The 20,510-nt window shown below is 40.1% G+C and overlaps 1 protein-coding gene across 1 annotated transcript in view; it reads right to left on the bottom strand.

Annotated features, from left to right (window-relative positions):
• Positions 1 to 20,510, bottom strand: part of ncapd3 (non-SMC condensin II complex, subunit D3) — a 35,471-nt gene extending 14,961 nt beyond the window's left edge. The window contains exons 1-16 of the mRNA XM_034225269.1: positions 20,360 to 20,510; positions 19,446 to 19,624; positions 18,564 to 18,726; positions 5,980 to 6,146; positions 5,470 to 5,640; positions 5,319 to 5,380; positions 5,151 to 5,238; positions 4,673 to 4,806; positions 3,798 to 3,870; positions 3,288 to 3,413; positions 2,120 to 2,372; positions 1,819 to 1,857; positions 1,389 to 1,475; positions 1,201 to 1,274; positions 910 to 1,044; positions 597 to 817 (exon numbers count right to left, since the gene is read on the bottom strand). Of these exons, the coding sequence (XP_034081160.1) occupies positions 597 to 817; positions 910 to 1,044; positions 1,201 to 1,274; positions 1,389 to 1,475; positions 1,819 to 1,857; positions 2,120 to 2,372; positions 3,288 to 3,413; positions 3,798 to 3,870; positions 4,673 to 4,806; positions 5,151 to 5,238; positions 5,319 to 5,380; positions 5,470 to 5,640; positions 5,980 to 6,146; positions 18,564 to 18,726; positions 19,446 to 19,624; positions 20,360 to 20,426 (2,039 nt within the window). The 5' untranslated portion in view covers positions 20,427 to 20,510. The remainder of the gene's footprint in view (positions 1 to 596; positions 818 to 909; positions 1,045 to 1,200; positions 1,275 to 1,388; positions 1,476 to 1,818; positions 1,858 to 2,119; positions 2,373 to 3,287; positions 3,414 to 3,797; positions 3,871 to 4,672; positions 4,807 to 5,150; positions 5,239 to 5,318; positions 5,381 to 5,469; positions 5,641 to 5,979; positions 6,147 to 18,563; positions 18,727 to 19,445; positions 19,625 to 20,359) is intronic.

The raw sequence follows: 20,510 nt of genomic DNA, 5'->3' as shown, positions 1-20,510 counted from the left end.
AGTGTTTGTTGATCTCCAGATTAACAGCAGCATGAAAATAACCTGCCGATGCTCCATGGCGGAGGCTCCGGTAGAAATTGCCGGGATTTGCGTTTTTATCCCCTTAATGTCTGACCAATGGTTGAACAGCATTTCCGTGCACATGACTTGTGTTTAAAGTTTATAGTCCATTTGAGTTTTGCCCATGTGAACGCAAACCGAACCTTCTGAAAAATGAAACAATGTAACAAACTGTCGTCTGGTGTGCACCAGAGAGAGGACTATTAGGTGTGAATGCACCCTAGTCAGATATACAGTATCAACATAAATATAACAAAAATCAAGATTGAAGTTAATGTGATATATTATAATAGACAAGGAAAAATTGCTAATTTTTTTACTTCCAGTTTTGTCATGACATGTTGTGGATTTTTGTATTCTTTAATCTATCGATTTATATATTGGCAATCATTTTATTTACACTTTAGTACAGTTTTTACTTCAAGTACAGCCATATTTTACACATTGCAACTTCAACATTTTCCTCCTGGTAATAAATAAAAATAGGCGATTAACAAATAAGAAAAATAAAAGGCAAATAAAGTCTTCAGTCCAACCTGAGGTTCTTGCACTCGTTACAGAGCAGGGTCAGCAGGTCCCAGGTCAGCCTCTGACCCGCATCCAGGTGACGGCCGGCAAAGTACGCTTTGATTGAGCAGAGCACCACCTGGTCCAGAGCCTCCAGGGCCTTGTCCTGCACCGAGCTCTCAGCGTCCATCACAGCTGGCAGCACGCCCTGCAGCCACGCCTTCTGCACCACGCTGCACTCTGGCTTAGCCTGGTGCTCAGAGCAAAGGACAAAAAACTCTTTAGAATGTGCAACACATTTTTTCAGGTCGTCTCTCTCTGTGGCTGCTGGCTGAGACTCACAGCGAGCAGCTCTCCCACACAGGACAGGGCCTTCTTCTTCACGGACACAGCCGGGTCTCTGCAGCACTCCGATAGCTTCTCCAGGTTCTCCCAGATCATGGGGACCACGTTGTGTTTCAGCAGACCCACCAGGGCCTGTGGAGGGAAGGCAAAGCCACAGCGTTAAAGGTCACCTGTGCCTCTCTTTATTTAGCACAGGGATAATGCACAAAAAACCAGGGTGTAACACATATATAGGATAAGATATTGTACTGATCAATATTGGGATTTGGTAAACTACGTTTCTGATACCTGCAGTGCCGATTTCCTCACGTTAACCTTTGAGTCTTTCACGCGCCGCAGGAGAAGAGCAAGGTTCTCTCTTGCTGCATCAAACATAGCATTTATTTGTTGTCAATGTCAGACTTTAAGTGTATACATTTACAACCTAATGCATGTTATAATAATCATTTGAATGTGAGCAGAGGATGGATTCTCACCCTGACAGTCGGAGGGTTCGGTGCTGCTGAACTCCACAGTCCTGAACGGCAGAGTGCGGAACGTTTTCTGAGTCGCCTGGGAACTTCCTGAAACAATCACAGCACAGTTCACCACATTTTAAAATGTCCTCATTGTATCTTTCTTACACTATCACTGAATGCTTAATCAGCTTGTAAGACTCGCTAACTGACTTTAAAAACACACTTTTACAGCTATATGGTATATATCCTAGATAGTTTTGATTTTAGATTGTGAAGTTTTAGCAGCCTTGTGTTTGTCGCCTCAAATGTTACCTTCAGCTGTTATAAGTTATCCTTTTAAAAAAACAAGGCAGACTAAACTAAAAAAGGGTTTCTATTCTGGGAAACACCGTTAGCCTCTGTAGTCAGTCAAATAGGGAAGTGTGTATAAAAAAACAAAAGCGTGTACCTTCTGTGATTTCACCTTCCAGCACTGTCTGGGCTCCAGCTACACAGAGTGAGAGTAGACATGTTACTTTAATGGAAACAGCTCATGAAACAAACACAACAGCTCCTAAAATATACATATGAAAATATATAAAATGTCCACTTATGTTCCCTAATAATTTAATTAGATGTGTTTTCATACTTCAGTTCTACAAAGAGCATTGTCTGCTAAAACTGGTCCTGGTTTAAAGTCCAACATTAGCCCAATTCTGCACTAGCATTTCAAACTGAAGTGCATCTACAGGCCCATTGTGTGTCCTCACTGGCAGAGAAGAGGTTGTGGACGGCCCGGGTGACATTAGGGGAAGTCAGCTCCAGACACTGGGCCAAGCAGGCGAGGGAGTGTCCTTGAACCGTTGGCGAGTCATCCGTCCGCCGAGCGAACAGCAGACTCTGGATCAGGAACCTGTGTGGCAGAAAGCACTGGAGCTCCGGGTCCTGACACTCCTCAACCTTCCTCTCTGGCTGCTCCAGCAAAACCATCACCACGTCTATGGAAAACAGCCGACCCGCCACCTACAGGAGCCAGAATAACAGATTAGACACATGCAGAATATTCCTGATAGTGGTAATGAAGCGTGAAATATATTGAGATTAAAGTGACTTAAAGCCAACTTTAGAAATGAGGAAATCAGCATCTCCTCTATAGGCTTCAAACTGTTGTATGTCCATGAGCTGAAAGGCTCTGCACTGCGGAAAATAAAGCGGCATTTCCAGTTCATTTTTACCTTTCCGTTACTATACGTTGTTTTTTTTTGTAGCATTGGCTGGAAGAGAACCCACTTCTCCATAGTTTCTCCTTGGTTAACTGGACTTATAACATTCACACTGTACATTTTATATTGATATTTAATTGAATATTTCATTCCATGCACACTTATGTACATGATATCCTGCTTATATTGTGTTAACAGAAAATTGGCCCTTCAATAGTGTTTTTATTTGTCAGACAGTTTATACTTTTTTTTATCTTCATGGTCATCTGTATATTTTTCTTCCTCTCTAATGCTGGTTTATTTCTATTTCGAGATGTTTATATTTTAGAGTCACTATTTCTACTCTTTTAATTTGTTATGATGTGCAATGCCTTGTTTAGTTTTATGCTGCTGCAACAACAAATATTCCCAACATTTGATTAATAAAGTACATATTATCTTATTTACTACCAGTTAGCTGATAATACTGGGTAAACCTAAAAGAGGTTGAAGTATTTCACACCTCAACATCTGCACAATGTTCATAATCTCTCAATGCTTCTGAAAAATGATAACATCAATTAAACTGCCATTTCAGAAACACATTTCTCCTATATATCTCAATGAGTGACTCTGAAGTAGCCATACTTTTATGTAGTATTTTCCTGAAAAGCTGAAATCATCATGATCAATATCTATACAGAATATACAGATGTGTAGCGGTTTGAAGCTTCACCTTTGCTTTTTTTGTGAAGTTAAACAGCCACTTGATGAAGCAGGCGTAGTCTGCACTTGTCATCTGTGAGGTCAACATGCCCACAGCCTGGGCTCCATGGCTCCTTATCTCACTCTTCTCCACCATCTAAACATCCACAGTAGAAACATGACATCATAGTTATAATCAAGCATCAGCTAATAAGAATGAAACAGCGAACCATTCCAGTATAAAACAACATTGGACAGCTGATGCCGCTGTGCCTCCTTTCACATTTCATTGAGGTTGCTTTAAGAAGACGCTCAGAGTGAGGATTTATCTCCTTTTTTTGGGGGGGGGGTGGTTCCTGTTGGCTTAACTCCTCGGTTCTCTCCCTCGCCTCCTCTTCTCGCATCTCCCATGGGTAGGATTAAGACACGAGGAGTGGAGTTGGAGAGTTGAAACAAGATGTGTAAACTCGGAATTGAAAAAAAATCTGAACTTTACACAACAGGAAGTGAATGACTGCCGAGTGTTTACTGGAGGATGTACCTGAAAGCAGATGTGCTGCAGGAGGATTTGCAGGAAAGGCCGCGCCAGCTCTTTTAGGTCCTCCACAAGATGACTGTAATCACAAACACAGAAATCACGTACAAAGTCATTAAGGTTCATAACATGTGTAGAGCTACAGCAAATGGCTAGAAATGTTCCCTAAAAATCCGTCCCGCCTCCACCCGCTCTATATTTATTTGTGGAATCTCATGATTATTTGTTCTCCTATTTCGCATGTTTTTTTGCAAGCGGCCCCTGGAATATTTAGTCAGACTTCGAACTTAAGTTTAAAGAACCTCAAGTGTAAGTTGGCCAATTATCAGGAAATCCTTTATTTCCTGATCGTCGACACCTTGTCGGGATCGTTTCTTACATTTCTAAGGTCTAGGACTCTCATTTGCTTAAGTACAGACTGATCAGGAATTAAGTTATTTTAAACATGAATAGGTTTTATGCATTATCTTGGCTAAAACGCACAAATCCAATGTTTTTTTTAATAAAATATTTGACCACCAAATGTAGAATTTTAGGGCCAAAATCTTTTTGGGGGATCATACCACCGGACCATCTAGATTTCTTCGACTTCTTCCGACTGACTTCTATAGATTTGTATATTTCTATTTCTGTTCGGAGAGATGCTGATAAATCAGATGGCAGTAAGGATTCTCCAATTTTTCTTTTGCTGAACAAGTGCAATTACACACTAGAAATAAAAGAGAAACCCTGAAACATTTCTTCATACCTCAGTTTATATGCATGATTAAGAGTTCGAACTTTATACATTTCGACATGGATATTCAGTCAAATCGAAAACTGTGCAACTTATTCAAATGGTTGACTACTTTACTTGGTTCATATGTAAAATATCTGTTTACCAAATAAAGTGGACGGCCTGGTCGCGGGTGGAGAGGACGGCCGGGCTGGGTACGAGGGGGGTGGGCTTCCCTCCGTTGCCTTTTTTCATCATCAGGATGACGTAGAGGAGTTGGTGGAAAACCCTGCGCAGGGACTGCAGAACAGACACATCAGTTAGATTAGGAACAGCCCTCTGTTATGGCTTTGAACAAACAGAATATGTTCATCTAGCTCTTTGTCACTGCAGTGTGGGGAGTGTGTGTGTAACAGCTACCCATGTGTCTCCTGGGGGATATTCCATCATAATCTATTATTAATATTTAAATTGAATTTTTTTTAAGTAATGAATTTACAAAGCTGGAGATAAAACACGAACAGTCACTTTTCATGTCAACAAATCCACAAAACAGAAGTTGGTAAACATTTCTATTTTTAGTCAATTGAGTTTACATGTAAACCTTAGTGTGCCTACTATGGACCATAATCATTGGATCTTACTTCCTTCTGTTCTCCGTGTGTTGGCGAGCAGAGCAGCTGCAGGCCGTAAAAAGCCATCTCGGGAACGCTCTTCAGCTTGTTGATATCTCTGTGCAGAAAATACTGTCAGCTGGTTCAAGTCTTGAATACATCATCCATTCAAACAGAGAGAGGAGGAAGAAAACTCACTGCTGAGCAGAAAATGTTGACCCTCCAACAATCGGCTCAAAGGAAAGCAACTTGCTGAAGATCTGCAGAGGAAATGCAAACTTGAAACACTGCTGGAAATGTGTGTGTGTGTCTGTGTGTGTGTTTAGGTGTGATGATGGAATCATGTTACCTGTGTGAAGCTGCCGGCACTCTGCGGCCTGTCTTTGAGTGGAAACGTCTGCAGGAGTCTGAGGAGGCTTTGAACCAGCTGAACTACAGCCTCTCTGATCTTCATCAGGTCCTTACCAGAGAAATTAAGCTCCTCTTCCTCCTCCTCTTCATCTGCCTCATCCACGTCCATCTGAGGATAACAGAGACAGGAACCCTCTACAATCCATTTATTCATTTAAAAAAACTAAATGATTTAGTACATGTGCATCTATTTTGGATACCACATAATAAACCTAAGTAGATGTAATGTAAAACGTTTCAGTGACCTTTGATTATCAGCTGGTAGAGACAATAAATAATCCATTACAGTGATTATCTTTTTTTAAAGACTATAAGAAGGGGCCATTTTGAAAATGTTCCCTTCTCATGGTACTCTCACAGCATGACATTTTTTCCAGAAGGCAAAATTCTACCTGCTTGTTTGGGCTTTATGTCCTATCCTACCATCATTTCTGATTCAGGACCTTACCTCTGCATTGTCTTTGCGCTGAGGTTTGGAGCGCTTGCCCTCTGCCTGAGAGCTCTTCAGGCCGTCTTTCTTGCGCTTCTTCCCGGAGTCCTGAGGCCAGCAGTGAGAGGTCAGGTCCGAACACATGTCCAACAAAACTTCATGGAAAACCTTGTTGGCGATGCTCCCTGGAAGAAATAAAAATGTTTGCCTCATCAATAGAAATTTCTTATTTTAATTTTTTTTTTTTAAGACAAAACACTGATAAAAGACAATGTTTCCCGGAAGAGAGCCGCAAGTAAGGCTGTTCCACTACCCAGCATGCTCCTGGCCTTCTTCATCACTGTAAAAGCAGTGGCACTTAACAGGCAGATCCAGGACAGAGCAGGACTTGCACTGAAGTACATCTCTAACCGTAAACATTTTTTTCGAATAGTTTTTCTGCTATTATTGTTGTGCGAACTATAACCGTAGCTTACTTTTTTTTTGTTATTCTCAGTCTTTCCCTTTTTTCACACCCTTTGCTTTAACCCTTGTGTGGTGTTCGGGTCAAATTGACCCGATTTCCATTTTCAATGAATAAATAAAAATATAAGGATATTTTCGTTCAACCTGAAACTCAATGGCCGGGGCTTATTTATTGTGAAGGACATGTGGAATTGTTTTTATTTTTTTCCACTTATGAAAAAATGCCCACACGCATTTATGTCCTTCATAAGAGGTTCGGGTCAATCTGACCCGGATACAATACCAGGACAGAGACAGAGAACACACACAAACTACACACACACACACACACACACACACACACACACACACACACACACACACACACACACACACACACACACACACACACACCACACACACACACACACACACACACACACACACACACACACACACACACACACACACACACACACACACACACACACACACACACACACACACACACACACACACACACACACACACACACACACACACACACACACACACACACACACACACACACACACACACACACACACACACACACACACACACACACACACACACACACACACACACACACACACAGACAGACAGAGAAGCTGTTTGATCCTGTTTTCCCTTGATCTTTACCCTTTGTAGTGTGTACACAAAACTATCCTAGAACATTATAAACATTTTAGATCTTCCAGAAATGTATAAACATTTTACATTTTCTCGCACTGTCCCCCTCGCACCTGCATGCCAGAGGAGGGACTAAACAGAGACATAACCTCAGTGTAGTAACAGTGTAGTGCAGAACTACAATTATCTACCAACAAAATGGCCAAAAGATATTCTGCTCAGAGCCTTGGAGCTAATAATGGATGAGAGTGAGTGGAATGCATTAGAGGAACACGGTGAAGTGGGACAGGAAGACATTTCTGAAGATGAAGATAATGTGGAGGTAAACTCAGAATTTGACAGCAAATTGGAAGATGAACTTGACTCAGAAGCTGGAAGACCCCCACAGTCAGCTTCTGGAAGACCCCCACAGCCAGCTGTGAGGTCTGTGGACCCTCAAAGGACTCCAAGACACAGACTACATGCAGCAACTGCAACAAGTACATCTGTGCTATACACACGAAGAAGTTCTGTACATCATGTGTTTTCCTAAACGGACTTGCCCATTGACTCACATGATGTTCTGCAGCGTCACTTCATCAATATATTTTTCGGATATACTGTATTTTATGAATAGTGACTGTTAATTGTTTTTATTTGCTTTGTGTTTATATCTGTTCTATGTAATTTATATGGATGTTTCATTCTCTCTATTTCACAGCCAAATACTTTTGGATGTGTGGTTCTTGTGTTCCAATTGCTGATAAATTGCTTTATTTCCTTCAGGGCTTTGATTATTATATGACAGATTAAAAATAATAAACATTAATGAAAAAAATGTTCATTTACATTTGTCCTAGAAAAGCATGAGCAAAATGTAAACCTAGTTTTTATTACAGTATATATTTTTTAACATAAATTACATTTTTATCACAAAAAACGATGGACAATTCCATTGTTAAATTTGATCTAGCAAAGAGTATTTTCAAAAACTAATCATATATTTCATTTATATTGTTGGGGAATGAGTTAAAGACAATATATATAAGGAATTGTGCATGTTGAATTTAGTTCTGTATTTTTTTTAAACCCTGAAATATGTCCCGGGTCAATTTGACCCGAACATTACCAAAGGGTGCGAAATGTGAACATAACACAAGGATTAAGTGTGAAAAACCTTGTAAAGTAAGCACATGTTCATTAAGTTACATGTTCCCTCCTGCATTGCAAAATAAAAATAACAAAGTAAAGAAATAAACACAAAATATTAGGCAAAAGGGACATACTCTAAAGCAGGGGTCACCAACCTTTTTTAGGATGAGAGCTACTTTCACAAAATAAAACAAGTCGTGAGCTACTTTTACTCCTCTTTTTTTTGTTTTTTGCAGTCTATATATTTAGCACATTTTAACGTTATTATATGCTTACCTTTAACCTTTGTGTGCTGTTTGGGTCTGTGGGACCCGTTTTCAGTGTTTACTCTAAGACAGTGGCGAGCCGTCAGGGCCCTCTGTGAGAGCCTAAGATATTCTATTTTTTTATATATATATTTTTTGTTATATTTTTCATTAGTTTTACCAAAATAACTTGATTTAATTGTATTTAAAATAACATTTCCAAATAAATAAATCCTTCGAATCTGCCTGTTCAGTTTCTGTTAAATGCCGTCTCTGCGAGTTACTGTGAAGACGGGAGAGCTTGTTGGTCCCTCAGTATATTCACAGAGGGCCAGCTAGTAACTCAACGAGAGAGTAATGTCAAATGACAGTACAATTGACCAATCATATCTTCCCTCTAAATGGGCGGGCTTTATTTTCGCGGGCTTTATTTTCGCGGACTTTATGACAAGTTCCACCCGCTGTGAAGTGCAAGTGCAAGTTGTGCAGTGACGCGTCCTAAAACCCGGAAGTAAGCTGCGCTCGGATTCCCTCGACAGAAGGCAATGGGATTTCTCCATAGGATTTTGGAAAATAGCTTGAAATAAGGTCTGTGGAAAACGAACCTGTTAGATAAATGCACGTTTTGTTCAGCCGGATAATATCCACATGTCTACCCTACTTTTATTATTTTCGAATCATAAATCTAATCCAAGGGTCTCCAACCTTTCTTCATCTGAGAGCTACTTTGAAAAAATTAAAGTGGCCAAGAGCTACTTGCATCACATCGCTTACATTTATTCACATAGTACTCATCAGTTGAATTAAGCTATACTTTTGTACACGTACGAAATTGCAATACCTAAAGCTCATCACAAATCCTAACTTCACATCAAGGTCCAAGAAAACGAAAATGTCTCACATATTATTATGGCCCACATAGTAAAGTAAGTCACTGAAAATTCACATAAATGTCCTTAATCACCACCTGACCAGCATCTTATGCACTTATGGTCAAATAAGTGCATTCACTCTTTTGTACAGTTAGTGAGATGAATGGCACTGCATGGAGTCCACCATAGAGGTGTATGCTGGAGTGTACCCACTTAGGTTCACTCTAATAGAGTCATTTAAATGTTGATCAGTCAGTCTTGTTCTGTATTTAGATTTCATGACATTCATGTCAGAAAAAGCTGCTTCACAAAGGTCTGTAGAGCCAAATAAAGCAGAAATGTTCAGTGCTGCTTACCTGATGTTCTTATAGTTTTCTGGGTCTACAAGGCTCCAGAAATGTTGTGAGTTTTGCTGAGACTTAAGCTGAACATGATTTTGGAGATTTATAACCTCCATCCCCATCTCCACAGGATTGACACTGAACAGTTCAGCCATCTTTTTCATCTTCTTCTTCGTCTTGACATGAAATTATAAACCATAATAAATCAACTGTATAAGTCTAGCCTCCCTATATCTGTGTGTGAAGTTGTTCCATCCTCAAAAACAAAAAACTAATGCTTCTGCAGTCTAGCTGCAGCTTCTAGCTACGGTCTTCTGTTAAAAAAAGGATACTGAATGTCCTGAATGTGGCATCACACACATGACTTGAGTCTGAACACAGCAGACAACAGGAGTATTTACAACAGCATTATAAAAACAAAAATACTGCATGCTTACATACTTACATTCTCTGTCTTACTGTTACATTAATCCCATGAATGTATGAGACTAAGTTAGCTTCATCATATCTCAATCAGTGATTAAGTGAATAATAAAGTTTCTATCGGGTCACTATCAGCCTGTCACTCATTATTTTCAGGGAGGGGGCGGGGTTTGGTGGAACGGAGAGGAGACGTGATCGCGGAAGCTTTCCTCCTGCCTTCACAAACTTTACACAGGTATTTATCAACTGAAAATAGCAAGAGGACATTCATACTCTGCGATCCAAGACTTGATTAAATCCACCAAAAACCTGACATGACGATAACGAGTGTTTTTCAAAAAAGTGAAGTGCTTCATCCAAAATGACAGGAGGATGGACTTTGTGTTTAAGTGATTTGATCATCAAAGGTAGGCCTAAGTCATTTTCAATGTGGGCCAGCGTGCCAACTCAATTCATTTGTAATTGTTACTTGGCTGTGGGTGCCCTGTTATGATAGGTGTTTATATAAATGGTGTTGTTTTGTGTGGTAGAGGGTCGCTGTCATTGATGCGTTTTGCACCCCGGGCCGCTGTTTTGATATTCCGCTGAAGTATACGCTGTGACGTAATAACTCTTCAGAGGGGGGTCAGAGGGCCTAGGTATAAAAGTCACAGCTCGCCACTGCTCAAAGAAAATGTATTCAATTTAATTATTTTAACCTGCTTTATTTGGGGGTGGACCTCACCTCCTCTAGGGGGGTCCGGGGGCATGCACCCCCGGGAGTATATATATATTTTTTTTTAAATGTTGCAGGGAAATGCATCAATTTGGTGCACTTTGAGCACAAAATGAATTTATGGATACAGCTCTCAACACTCATATGAAAGGGAGTTGTATACTTTTCAATAATCCAAACATCTTTAGAATATGATCACAACAAATAACAAATCATTTACACTTGTTTATTCTTATATTATGTTACCTAGTAGTTGCATCCTATCTTTTCATTTATGCATATCTTACTAATCACTCCCCTTTTAAACTGTTTTTATTTTTTTACTGTCCTATAGTACACATTGTAATGATTTCTTACTTTATCTATATTACATAGATAAAGGTGTGCTCTCTGTCTCTCTCGCTCTCTCTGTCTCGCTCGCTCACAGAGGCTGTGTGCTCCTCCGTGGCGATGACGGCTTGCGTTAAAAAATAATAATAAACATATTTGTAAAGTGGGGGGACACAAACAGGATTTCGAAAAGTGTCCCCAGTGGAAATAACGCCATGCGTGTGTGTGCGTCAAGTGCAATAAATAAATATGCAAGTTGCAATACACAGAGTAAAACTCTGCCCCTCATGTGTTGTATAGGCTGGCTCGACTAGGCTGTTCAATGGGGCTGATGTGTTTAGATTCTGCCATAAGGAAAATCACGGTCACACTCCTTATGAAGTGTGCGGCTGCCGCTCCACATTGCTCTTCTTCCTGACTGAACGCTGGTCCCACAAATCAAGCAAGAACGTGATTGGTCGATATTCATTGTGGGGTCGGGGAGGAGGGGTGTTAGATAGATATATAGTTGTAGTAAGTAGATAGATTTCGCTATGATTGAGGTTTTGTTTATGCATAGGGTAGATTATTTTAAATTACATTTCCTTTTTTGTTTTGTGTATTTTTTACATTTTGGATTTGCTTGGCGAGCTATTTTTAGAACATGCCCCGCGGGCGACTCGATACTAGGTCTCCACGATATGCCTTTTCAGAGATATCATATCTATCGTGATAGTGCACCAGGGTAGGATTTTCACGGCGGCCATGACGACCGGTCTGGCCGTGAAGCCCCGAAAATAATTGTACGTCCTACGGCCACCATGGCCTGCGTGCCCCTGATACTGTTAAAATCTCGAAGTTGCTTTAAAAGCGCCAGAACAGTGGTTTCTGAACTGCGTTATGCTGCGTTCACAACGGACGCAATGCGAATATTCTCACCCTAACCGCTGGAGTTTCACCGCAGCTGTCAGCTGTGTTTACTCCTGTCATTCAAACAGGATGCGCTGGAGAGGGGGCGGGGCTTATATCCATGTAAATACTGTGGTGGAAACCACAGTATGTAAATACTGTGGTGGAAACCAACTACTACTAGGCCTACTACTACTATTTTACCGTGAGTTAATTGTAATACACGTTTCAAAATGATGCCGAAGTACCTAATTACTGATAACGGTTAGTAAAAAACAAGCCGTCTAGTAGGGCTGTGCATCTTCACTGGTCTCACGATTCGATTACGATTATCCTGTCAACGATTCGATTCAATTCGATATCTCGATGCATCACGACTCATACCAATGCGTTGCATCCTCAATTTTCTATATTACTGCATATGGCTTATTTTTCATCAATGCATACATGCAGTAAATATATATGAACTCTCTTTTTATTATTTAGAAAGTGCTTCAGAAATCAATAACATAAATGTCTTGACATTAATTTATAAACCAAAATAAATGAATTGTATAGGTCTAGCCTCCCTATATCTGTGTGTGAAGTTGTTCCATCCTCAAAAACAAAAAAATAATGCTTCTGCAGTCTAGCTGCAGCTTCTAGCTACGGTCTTCTGTTAAAAAAAGGACACTGAATGTCCTGAATGTGGCATCACACACAGGACTTGAGTCTGAACACAGCAGACAACAGGAGTATTTACAATAGCACACTTACATTCTCTGTCTTACTGTTACATAAATCCCATGAATGTATGAGATTAAATTAGCTTCATTATATCTCAGTGATTAAGTGAATAATAAAGTTTCTATCTGGTCACTATCAGCCTGTCACTCATTATTTTCAGGGCGGGTTTGGAGGAACGGAGAGGAGACGGTGATCGCGGAAGCTTTTTTTCTCCTGCCTTCACAAACTTTACACACGTATATATCGTCTGAAAATTGCTAGAGGACATTCATACTTTGCAATCCAAGACTTAATTAAATCCACCAAAAACCTGACATGATTGTAACGCGATTATTTTTGAAAAACATAAATCCCTGTGCCGCAGCGACACGGAGTGATTCAGAGCGGGTCCTTCTGCTGTTGGTTCTGGACTGGTGGGGTTGTGTTGGTGGATAAAGCAGACTGCTCCGTGTTTGGTGTTGCTGTGCCGCTGTCACGTCTGTTCCCTGATCTCTGCGTCACCGACCGATTTGATATTAAAGTGACAGAAAAAAAAAACTTTATAGTAAAGCCGCGGCCGGAAAATCAGGAAGCAACGTTACTACGCTATAACCGATTATCTTCCGTCACTGCATCGATACCGAATCGTCCACGTCCGCATCGCAATGCATCGTAGAAACGATTATTTTCAACACCCCTACTGTCTAGTCAGGATTCAGACAGTATTGCACTTCATTTATTGTCTTGGTTGATTCTGTTGGCTTATATTTTATTTTATCAATAAGGTATTTATATTGTTTTTCCCTTTTGAAACAGATGTTCAGTTATGCTAAAGTCTTTGATTGCACTTCAAGTCTAAAGTTTACATTTTAATTGTTTGGCACTGACTTTTCCTCATTGATGTTTTATAGGGGTGTAACGGTATCCGTATTCATCCCGTACCGTCACGGTTCGGCACACGCAGTCACACGACGAATACGCTTTTTTTTTACGAGTGGGAAAAAAGTCTGTCATTCAGGGCAGTATCCACTACACTATTTATAATCCAGTAGGGGTGTAACGGTACACGTACCCGTACCGAAATTATTCGGTACGGGCCCTTTGGTTCGGTACAGGTGTGTACCGAAGTGTACCGAACGAATATAACGTTAAAAGTAAAAAATTGAGAACGTGAACAACTTTTTGGAAGTAATCTCAGGTGCTGCGTCGCAGCATTCAGAGTAATTTGCTCACATTGGGTTCAACGCGTCATAGAGCGAGCAGGTCATTTCATTGGATGAGAGGCATACTATGAGAGCTGGTCAGAGGGATGCGTTCAAATGTAGTCAGTAATTTGAGGAACTGTCGAAAATTAATGGCGAACGCAGATAAAGTTGAGCTCGAAAATCCTCCAGCATCATTGAAGTCTCCGGTTTGGGAACATTTTGATTTTGCAGTTACGTACAAGGATGATGGACAAAGACAGGTGGACCGAACCAAAGCTGTTTGTCGGCATTGTTCAACTAGAATTGGTTACGCGGCTGGCAATACATCAAACTTGCACACTCTTGAAAAGGCATCACCCGAACGTGAATATCACCGGTACCAAAAGACTGAAGTGCAAACCCATCTCCCACTAGCATTTAAGCCTCCACCACTCGCAAAAAGTTCAGACCGAGCCAAAGCTATTACAAACGCCAAATATCCTTATGTTGCCATGTTAGCAAAGCGCTACCTGGCTGTATCTGCTACCTCTGTCCTTAGAGAGAGGGTTTTCTCCACAGCAGGAGACATTGTTAGTGCCAGCAGATCTGTCCTTTCGGCAAGCAATGTGGACAAGTTCATTTTTCTTTAAAAAAACATGAAAATACAATGAGAAGCAAGTCATGATGTCAAACTGGCTGCTTAGGTGCTAGTACAGTTAAAATACAGATTATTTCAGTTCATCGAAATGCTGCACCTTAATGTTCATTTCATTATATTTTGTATTTATTTGAGTGAATATTCACAGTTTAATAATAATTAAAAACCCAAAACTAATAGTTTATGTTTTGTGAGTACTAGTACAGTAAAGTTCAAATACAGATTATTTCAGTTCATCGAAATGCTGCACCTTAATGTTTATTTTATTATATTTTGTATTTATTTGAGTGAATACATTATTCACAGTTTAATAATAATAAATATATATATATATATATATATATATATATATATATATATATATATATATGTTTTGTGAAAAAAAATTCTGCTGTACCGAAAAGAACCGTGACCAAAAAACTGAGGTACGTACCGAACCGAAATGTTTGTGAACCGTTACACCCCTATAATCCAGGGGGCGGTATTCCGCCTAAAAGCTGTTTTCCAGCCACCCTTAAACAACAAATGAAGAACAAGAAGAAACACAACAACAAAACGAACAAAATACAAGAAGAAGAAAAGTTAGTATGGCGATTTCAGATAACACACAGGAGCTAGAACCCATCTGCTTCTTTTAAATCAGCTGTGTGGGAACATTTCGGGTTCCCTGTGGACTACAATAACGATTAAGTGTGCGAGTGGTGGATCGGACGAGGACGGTGTGTCGCCGTTGTTCTACAGTGGTGTGGTATGCTAATGGTAACACACGCCAAACATGCTAAATCACCCAGATTTGCCAATCACCGGAGCCGGCAAAAGACAACAGCAGTTCAACAGCTGATCCCCGCTGTTTTTAAGAAGCCAATAGGCATGAAAGCAGTGAGACCAAAATAAATAACGGAAGCTTTTGGCATATGTTTTTCAACGACTTTGCGCTCTTGAAACACTTTCTTATTATTTATGATGTCATATTTTCAAGACATTCTTTTTAGTTTTACAGCTTGATGAAACCTTTTTGTTTGACATCAGCCATTATAGATAATATGGCCATCTGAGTGTACTGTGTATGGTTTGTTTTTAACTGTTTAATACAGTTAATTATTCTAAATGTCAGAGTTCTTTATTTTTAAACTGAAACTTGCTACTGTTCAAACATAAATAACAACAAATTATGGAATTATGCATTTGGGACTTTTTTTTGCTTTTTCTTGTTGTACCGAACCGTACCGAACCGTGACCCCCAAACCGAGGTACGAACCGAACCGTGACTTCTGTGAACCGTTACACCCCTAATGTTTTACTTAGTTTAGTGGGAATGCTGTTAACAGCATTCCAACTAACTGTTATTCTACGCACGAAAAGTTTATTATTATTATTTCCGCCGACTTATTTTGGCCCTCTTCTCCTCCCGCATTGAACATCGCAGAAACTCCGTTCAAACATCAAAACGTTCAGCTCGGCTGGGAATCGATGGCTATTACTTTTCTCATTCATAACTTTCATAATTCCAGAGATACATCCCATAATACATCACATTTTTAACCATTGAAGTCAATGGAGAAATTCTTCAACTTCAACAAATCTTCATGCGACTTCAACTGCTAACTGTTCATTCATGCTTTCACTCAGAAACCTCATTCTAACTTTAAAATATTACACATCTTTCTGACATTATTCGTGTAAAACAACTTTTAAATCTGATTCTTACTTTTAGAGATATTAAACATTGTTCAGACCTTGTTTTAGAGGTTTTCTTCAGATTTTAACATTAACTAGAGTGCGTGATGTCACAGCTAGAGGATAGAAAATCTTGAAATTTGCCTTCATATTTTTTTTTTAAACTGCCATAATTCCCAAACCCTACATTCCTGAGACATAATTTATCATGACAAACGTAGGAAAACATCTCGTAGCTTGAAAAATGACAAATAATTAAGCAAAAATAATTAAACAAAATGCCTCTTGAGGGCATGAAGTGACAAAAACTTTCAACATGCCTCCATTAAACCCCATTGTAATTTCAGGCAGATATTTCCTCACGGTAGCAGCCGCACACCTTTAGTTAAACTACCAAAAAGGCCACATTATTAACCCGAAACTACACAAAAATTACACTTCAGATACTCAACTTCCTTGCCATGCTTCACGTTTTGAAATTTCACAGATATCTGTTACGGTTCTTCCACAAAACGTTCACAGGTAAGAGGTTTATCTCTCATTCAGAACAATGGAAACCTTTTATCTCTGGACGCCTCATTAGCTCAAATATAAACACCTGTGTCATGGAACACGATGATGTCATCACTCCAACTGACATGCTCCGAGCAGCAGACTTCAGATAATGGTTAAAGGTCCTGTCCTCAACAGCTCTAGTCAATTATCATCATATGCCGAAGAGGGAGAGAAGAGAGAGAGTAATGTTAAAACACGGTTTTCTCATAACTTCAGTGAAAATGCTCCAAACAGCCCAAAACTTCACAGGTTTGGTAACAATGCAGCCATCAACGCATCTAAGCATATTATGGGGTGTCTTCAAATGCCGTTGCCATGGCGACAGACAACTAGCCATGAAACAGGATGTCGCTGTAAGTCCAATCGACACGGTCCAATCGTCCCTGAATCTTCACTTGTATATCACCGGTCCATGACTCAACAGCTCTACGCCAAATCTGAGATCTCACCATATGCCGTTTCCATGGAAACGCATCCCTCGCCATAAAACGTGATGTCGCTATAACTCCTATGAAAATGTTTTAAAAGTGCTCAAACTTCACATTTGTGCTAACAGTCCAGCCGTGAAGACATCTACGGGACAGTTTTGAGATTTCTTCAAATGCTGTTGCCATGGCAACACAATGCTCGCCATGAAACACGGTTTTCTCATAACTTCAGTGAAGCTGCTCCAAACGCCCCAAAACTTCACAGGTTTGGTAACGATGCAGCCATCAACGCATCTAAGCGTATTATGGGGTGTCATCAAATGCCGTTGCCATGGCGACAGATCATTCGCCATCAAGTTAGTTCAGAAGTTTGCAGTTCAAATATTCTGCTGCTTTTCCAAGCCTTTTTACTTTATTTTCTTCTCTTATCACACATTCAAGCCCCCAGTGTTCATGTATCATTTTAATCTAAATTCTTCACTTTCTTCTTACACATTACATTTCAGCATAGCGTCAGATTTTCAGCATAAAGCATTCCCACTAGCAATTTCTTCAGGAATTGCATTCTCTAGTTATGTTTTACTCTCCTTTTCATGTTTATTGATGTTACATCACTGCTAGTGCTACCTAAAACAGAAAGTGCATTTTTATACTGAGAAACTGTGCCTTGAATATTTTTATTTTATATATAGCAAGAGAGTGCACTTTACTTGGTGAAGAAATCAGTGTTAACGTTTGTTGTGTAGGGTGTAGGCCTACCTACTTGAACACTGAGGAAGCCATATCAAAATTCCTGTTCATTCAGGGATTCATTGCAGAATTAAAACCAGCTTGAAATGGTATTTTGGTCTGTTACTCCTTTTTATTTGAGTTGCCTTGTAGGTGGTTGTACTGTTAAGTAACTTGAAAAATAACCATAATAACCGACATGAAAAAAATATCGTGATAAATATCGTCTATCGTGATACTGCTTGAAAAATATTGTGATATTATATTTTTCAATATCGCCCACCCCTATGCCCGCGGGCACCGTGTTGGCTACCCCTGCTCTAAAGTAAATCACCCAACAGTCTGTTGTAAACCTTAGTTTACAAACACACTTCCTGTTTCAACTAAGACCTAGCTACAGCAGTAATTAAGTGCACTTTTCCAAAATGTAAAATAAGCTTTCTTTCATTTTCATCTCCAAATAAAGTGGTTTTGATTATCTGGATAAACTAGTTTATTTAAAAACTGCTTCCAAATGTGTTCACACATAATGGCTACAAATTAGACCTTGTAACTGTATCATATGCAGACCCTCTAAAAGGTGTATATTTTTCAGATTTCCTCACCTGGTATTCCCAGCAGCAGCAGGTAGATGGAGGCGGCGTGCAGACTGCTCACCCTCTGCTGGATGTTGGCTGTTTTAGCTTTTCCTCCCAGGACAAAGAAGGAAAGCACAGCCACCAGAGACTTGATGGACACCTTGTTCTCCCCCAGGATCGCCCAGATACTCTGCAGGGCATCATGGGAGAAAGATAGACATACACACAGACAGTGCTTATTGGTTCAACCAGACAGGAGAAAACAGATATCCCCCATTAATACATACAGCTAATGTCGGGTATGTGACCAACATGATGGATGAGCAGCTGATCTATTGCTTCTCTGCCCCAGTCTGTTCTCTGCACATCCTTTACTGTCCCTCCCACAGACTGTCACTCTGATAACCAGATGATCACATCAGTTCAATTACAAACATCTTTGCATGTTCACATTTAACAGACTCATGTTGTTGTTATATGTACACACCACAGGTAAATATAAACATGAGCCGCTGTATATTGGCTGCAGTTTTATGTCTGTAGGGACTTGGCTTGCGAACCAAGGGGTTGCCGGTTCAAGTCCCAATCGGACCAAAACACAGAGTGCAGAGTTATAGTTGGAGAGGTGCCAGTTCACCTCCTTGGCACTGCCGAGGTGTCCTTGAGCATGACACCAAACTTTGACACCCTCCCCTAGGTCCTGTTTGTGAATGTGTGTATTTTGGCCAATGTGTTTAATGTAATCAAATAATAATAATAAGTAAAACATTTATTTTTCCTCAGGGATTATTAGAAGTATGTCGTATTAAACATATGCACACATCACTAGAGTAAGAAATGCTATACAGCCTGTATCTCCTTCTCAGTAATCCTTCTATCTTTGTACAGAAGGTGCAGGATGAGTTTTACCTGTGACGCTCCATCTCTGCCTGCAGATTGTTGTTGTTGTTGGTCAGCAGCATGGACCAGTAAACACTGGTACAGGGTCTTAAAGGACTTGTTCCCACTGACTGCGAGTTCGTCCTCTATGCTGTCCTCCAGTGGGGTTCTCTCTGTGAACTCTGAGTCCCACACTGCGTCGACCCATTCTGTAAATCACAAGTTATTATCAAATTAACTAAAGTGACACACCACCACAACACACTGAACTTTGGAGAATTATGTGGGAAATAAAAAGCGGGTTAATGTTTCAGGGCCAGGACTAAGTGTATGCAAAAAAGGAAACAACATGTAAAGGTTTATCTTAGGTTTAACATTAAGGAGTCGTGTGGTGCAGTGGATAGAGCGTTGGTGTTGGGATCAGGGGGGTCACAGGTTCAAACCCCACTGCATTCAGCATGTCGTTGTGTCCCTGGCCAAGACCTATATACAGTCTATGGCCAAGACACTTCACCCCAATTGCTCCTGTGGGGATTGCCCACAGTATTGAGTATTTAAGTCGCTTTGGATAAAAGCGTCTAACAAGTAACATGTAATAATTAAGATGTAAAGGGTTTGGTTCAGGGTATACTCCAACACTTTCAGAACTTGTTTATTCTTTGTAACGTTACAATACGGCTAAAGCAGCTTCAGAGTTGTTTTGCAGAAATAGCCACTGATATACAACACTTCAGATATAATGTCTGAAGTTCCGTTTGACCTGTTTAGCTTCCAAAGCAGGAGGCAATGTTTAATTTGGAAGGTATGTAAACTAAGGCAGGGAACACAACCCGGGAAATAACTACGTTATGTTTACAGGTCGGCCAAAAGTATACCATGTATTTACTCCCCGTTAAGCCATAAAATATAGTCGTTTCAAGCATACATGAAATACAAAATGTTACCTGGGGGAATTTGATTTAACTTCAGAAACTGCAGCGCAGATATCAAATCCATCTTGTTTTGAATCATCCCGCCCGAAACAACAGATTTTTACATGCGCAGTGAGTATTTCTTCTTCCTGGATTTAACTGGCGGACTACAAACCAAAGGTGC

The sequence above is a fragment of the Gymnodraco acuticeps genome, unplaced genomic scaffold (assembly GCF_902827175.1).
Source record: "Gymnodraco acuticeps unplaced genomic scaffold, fGymAcu1.1, whole genome shotgun sequence".
NCBI classification, from domain to species: Eukaryota; Metazoa; Chordata; class Actinopteri; order Perciformes; family Bathydraconidae; genus Gymnodraco; species Gymnodraco acuticeps.
This window is presented reverse-complemented; position numbering and strand designations above follow the sequence as displayed.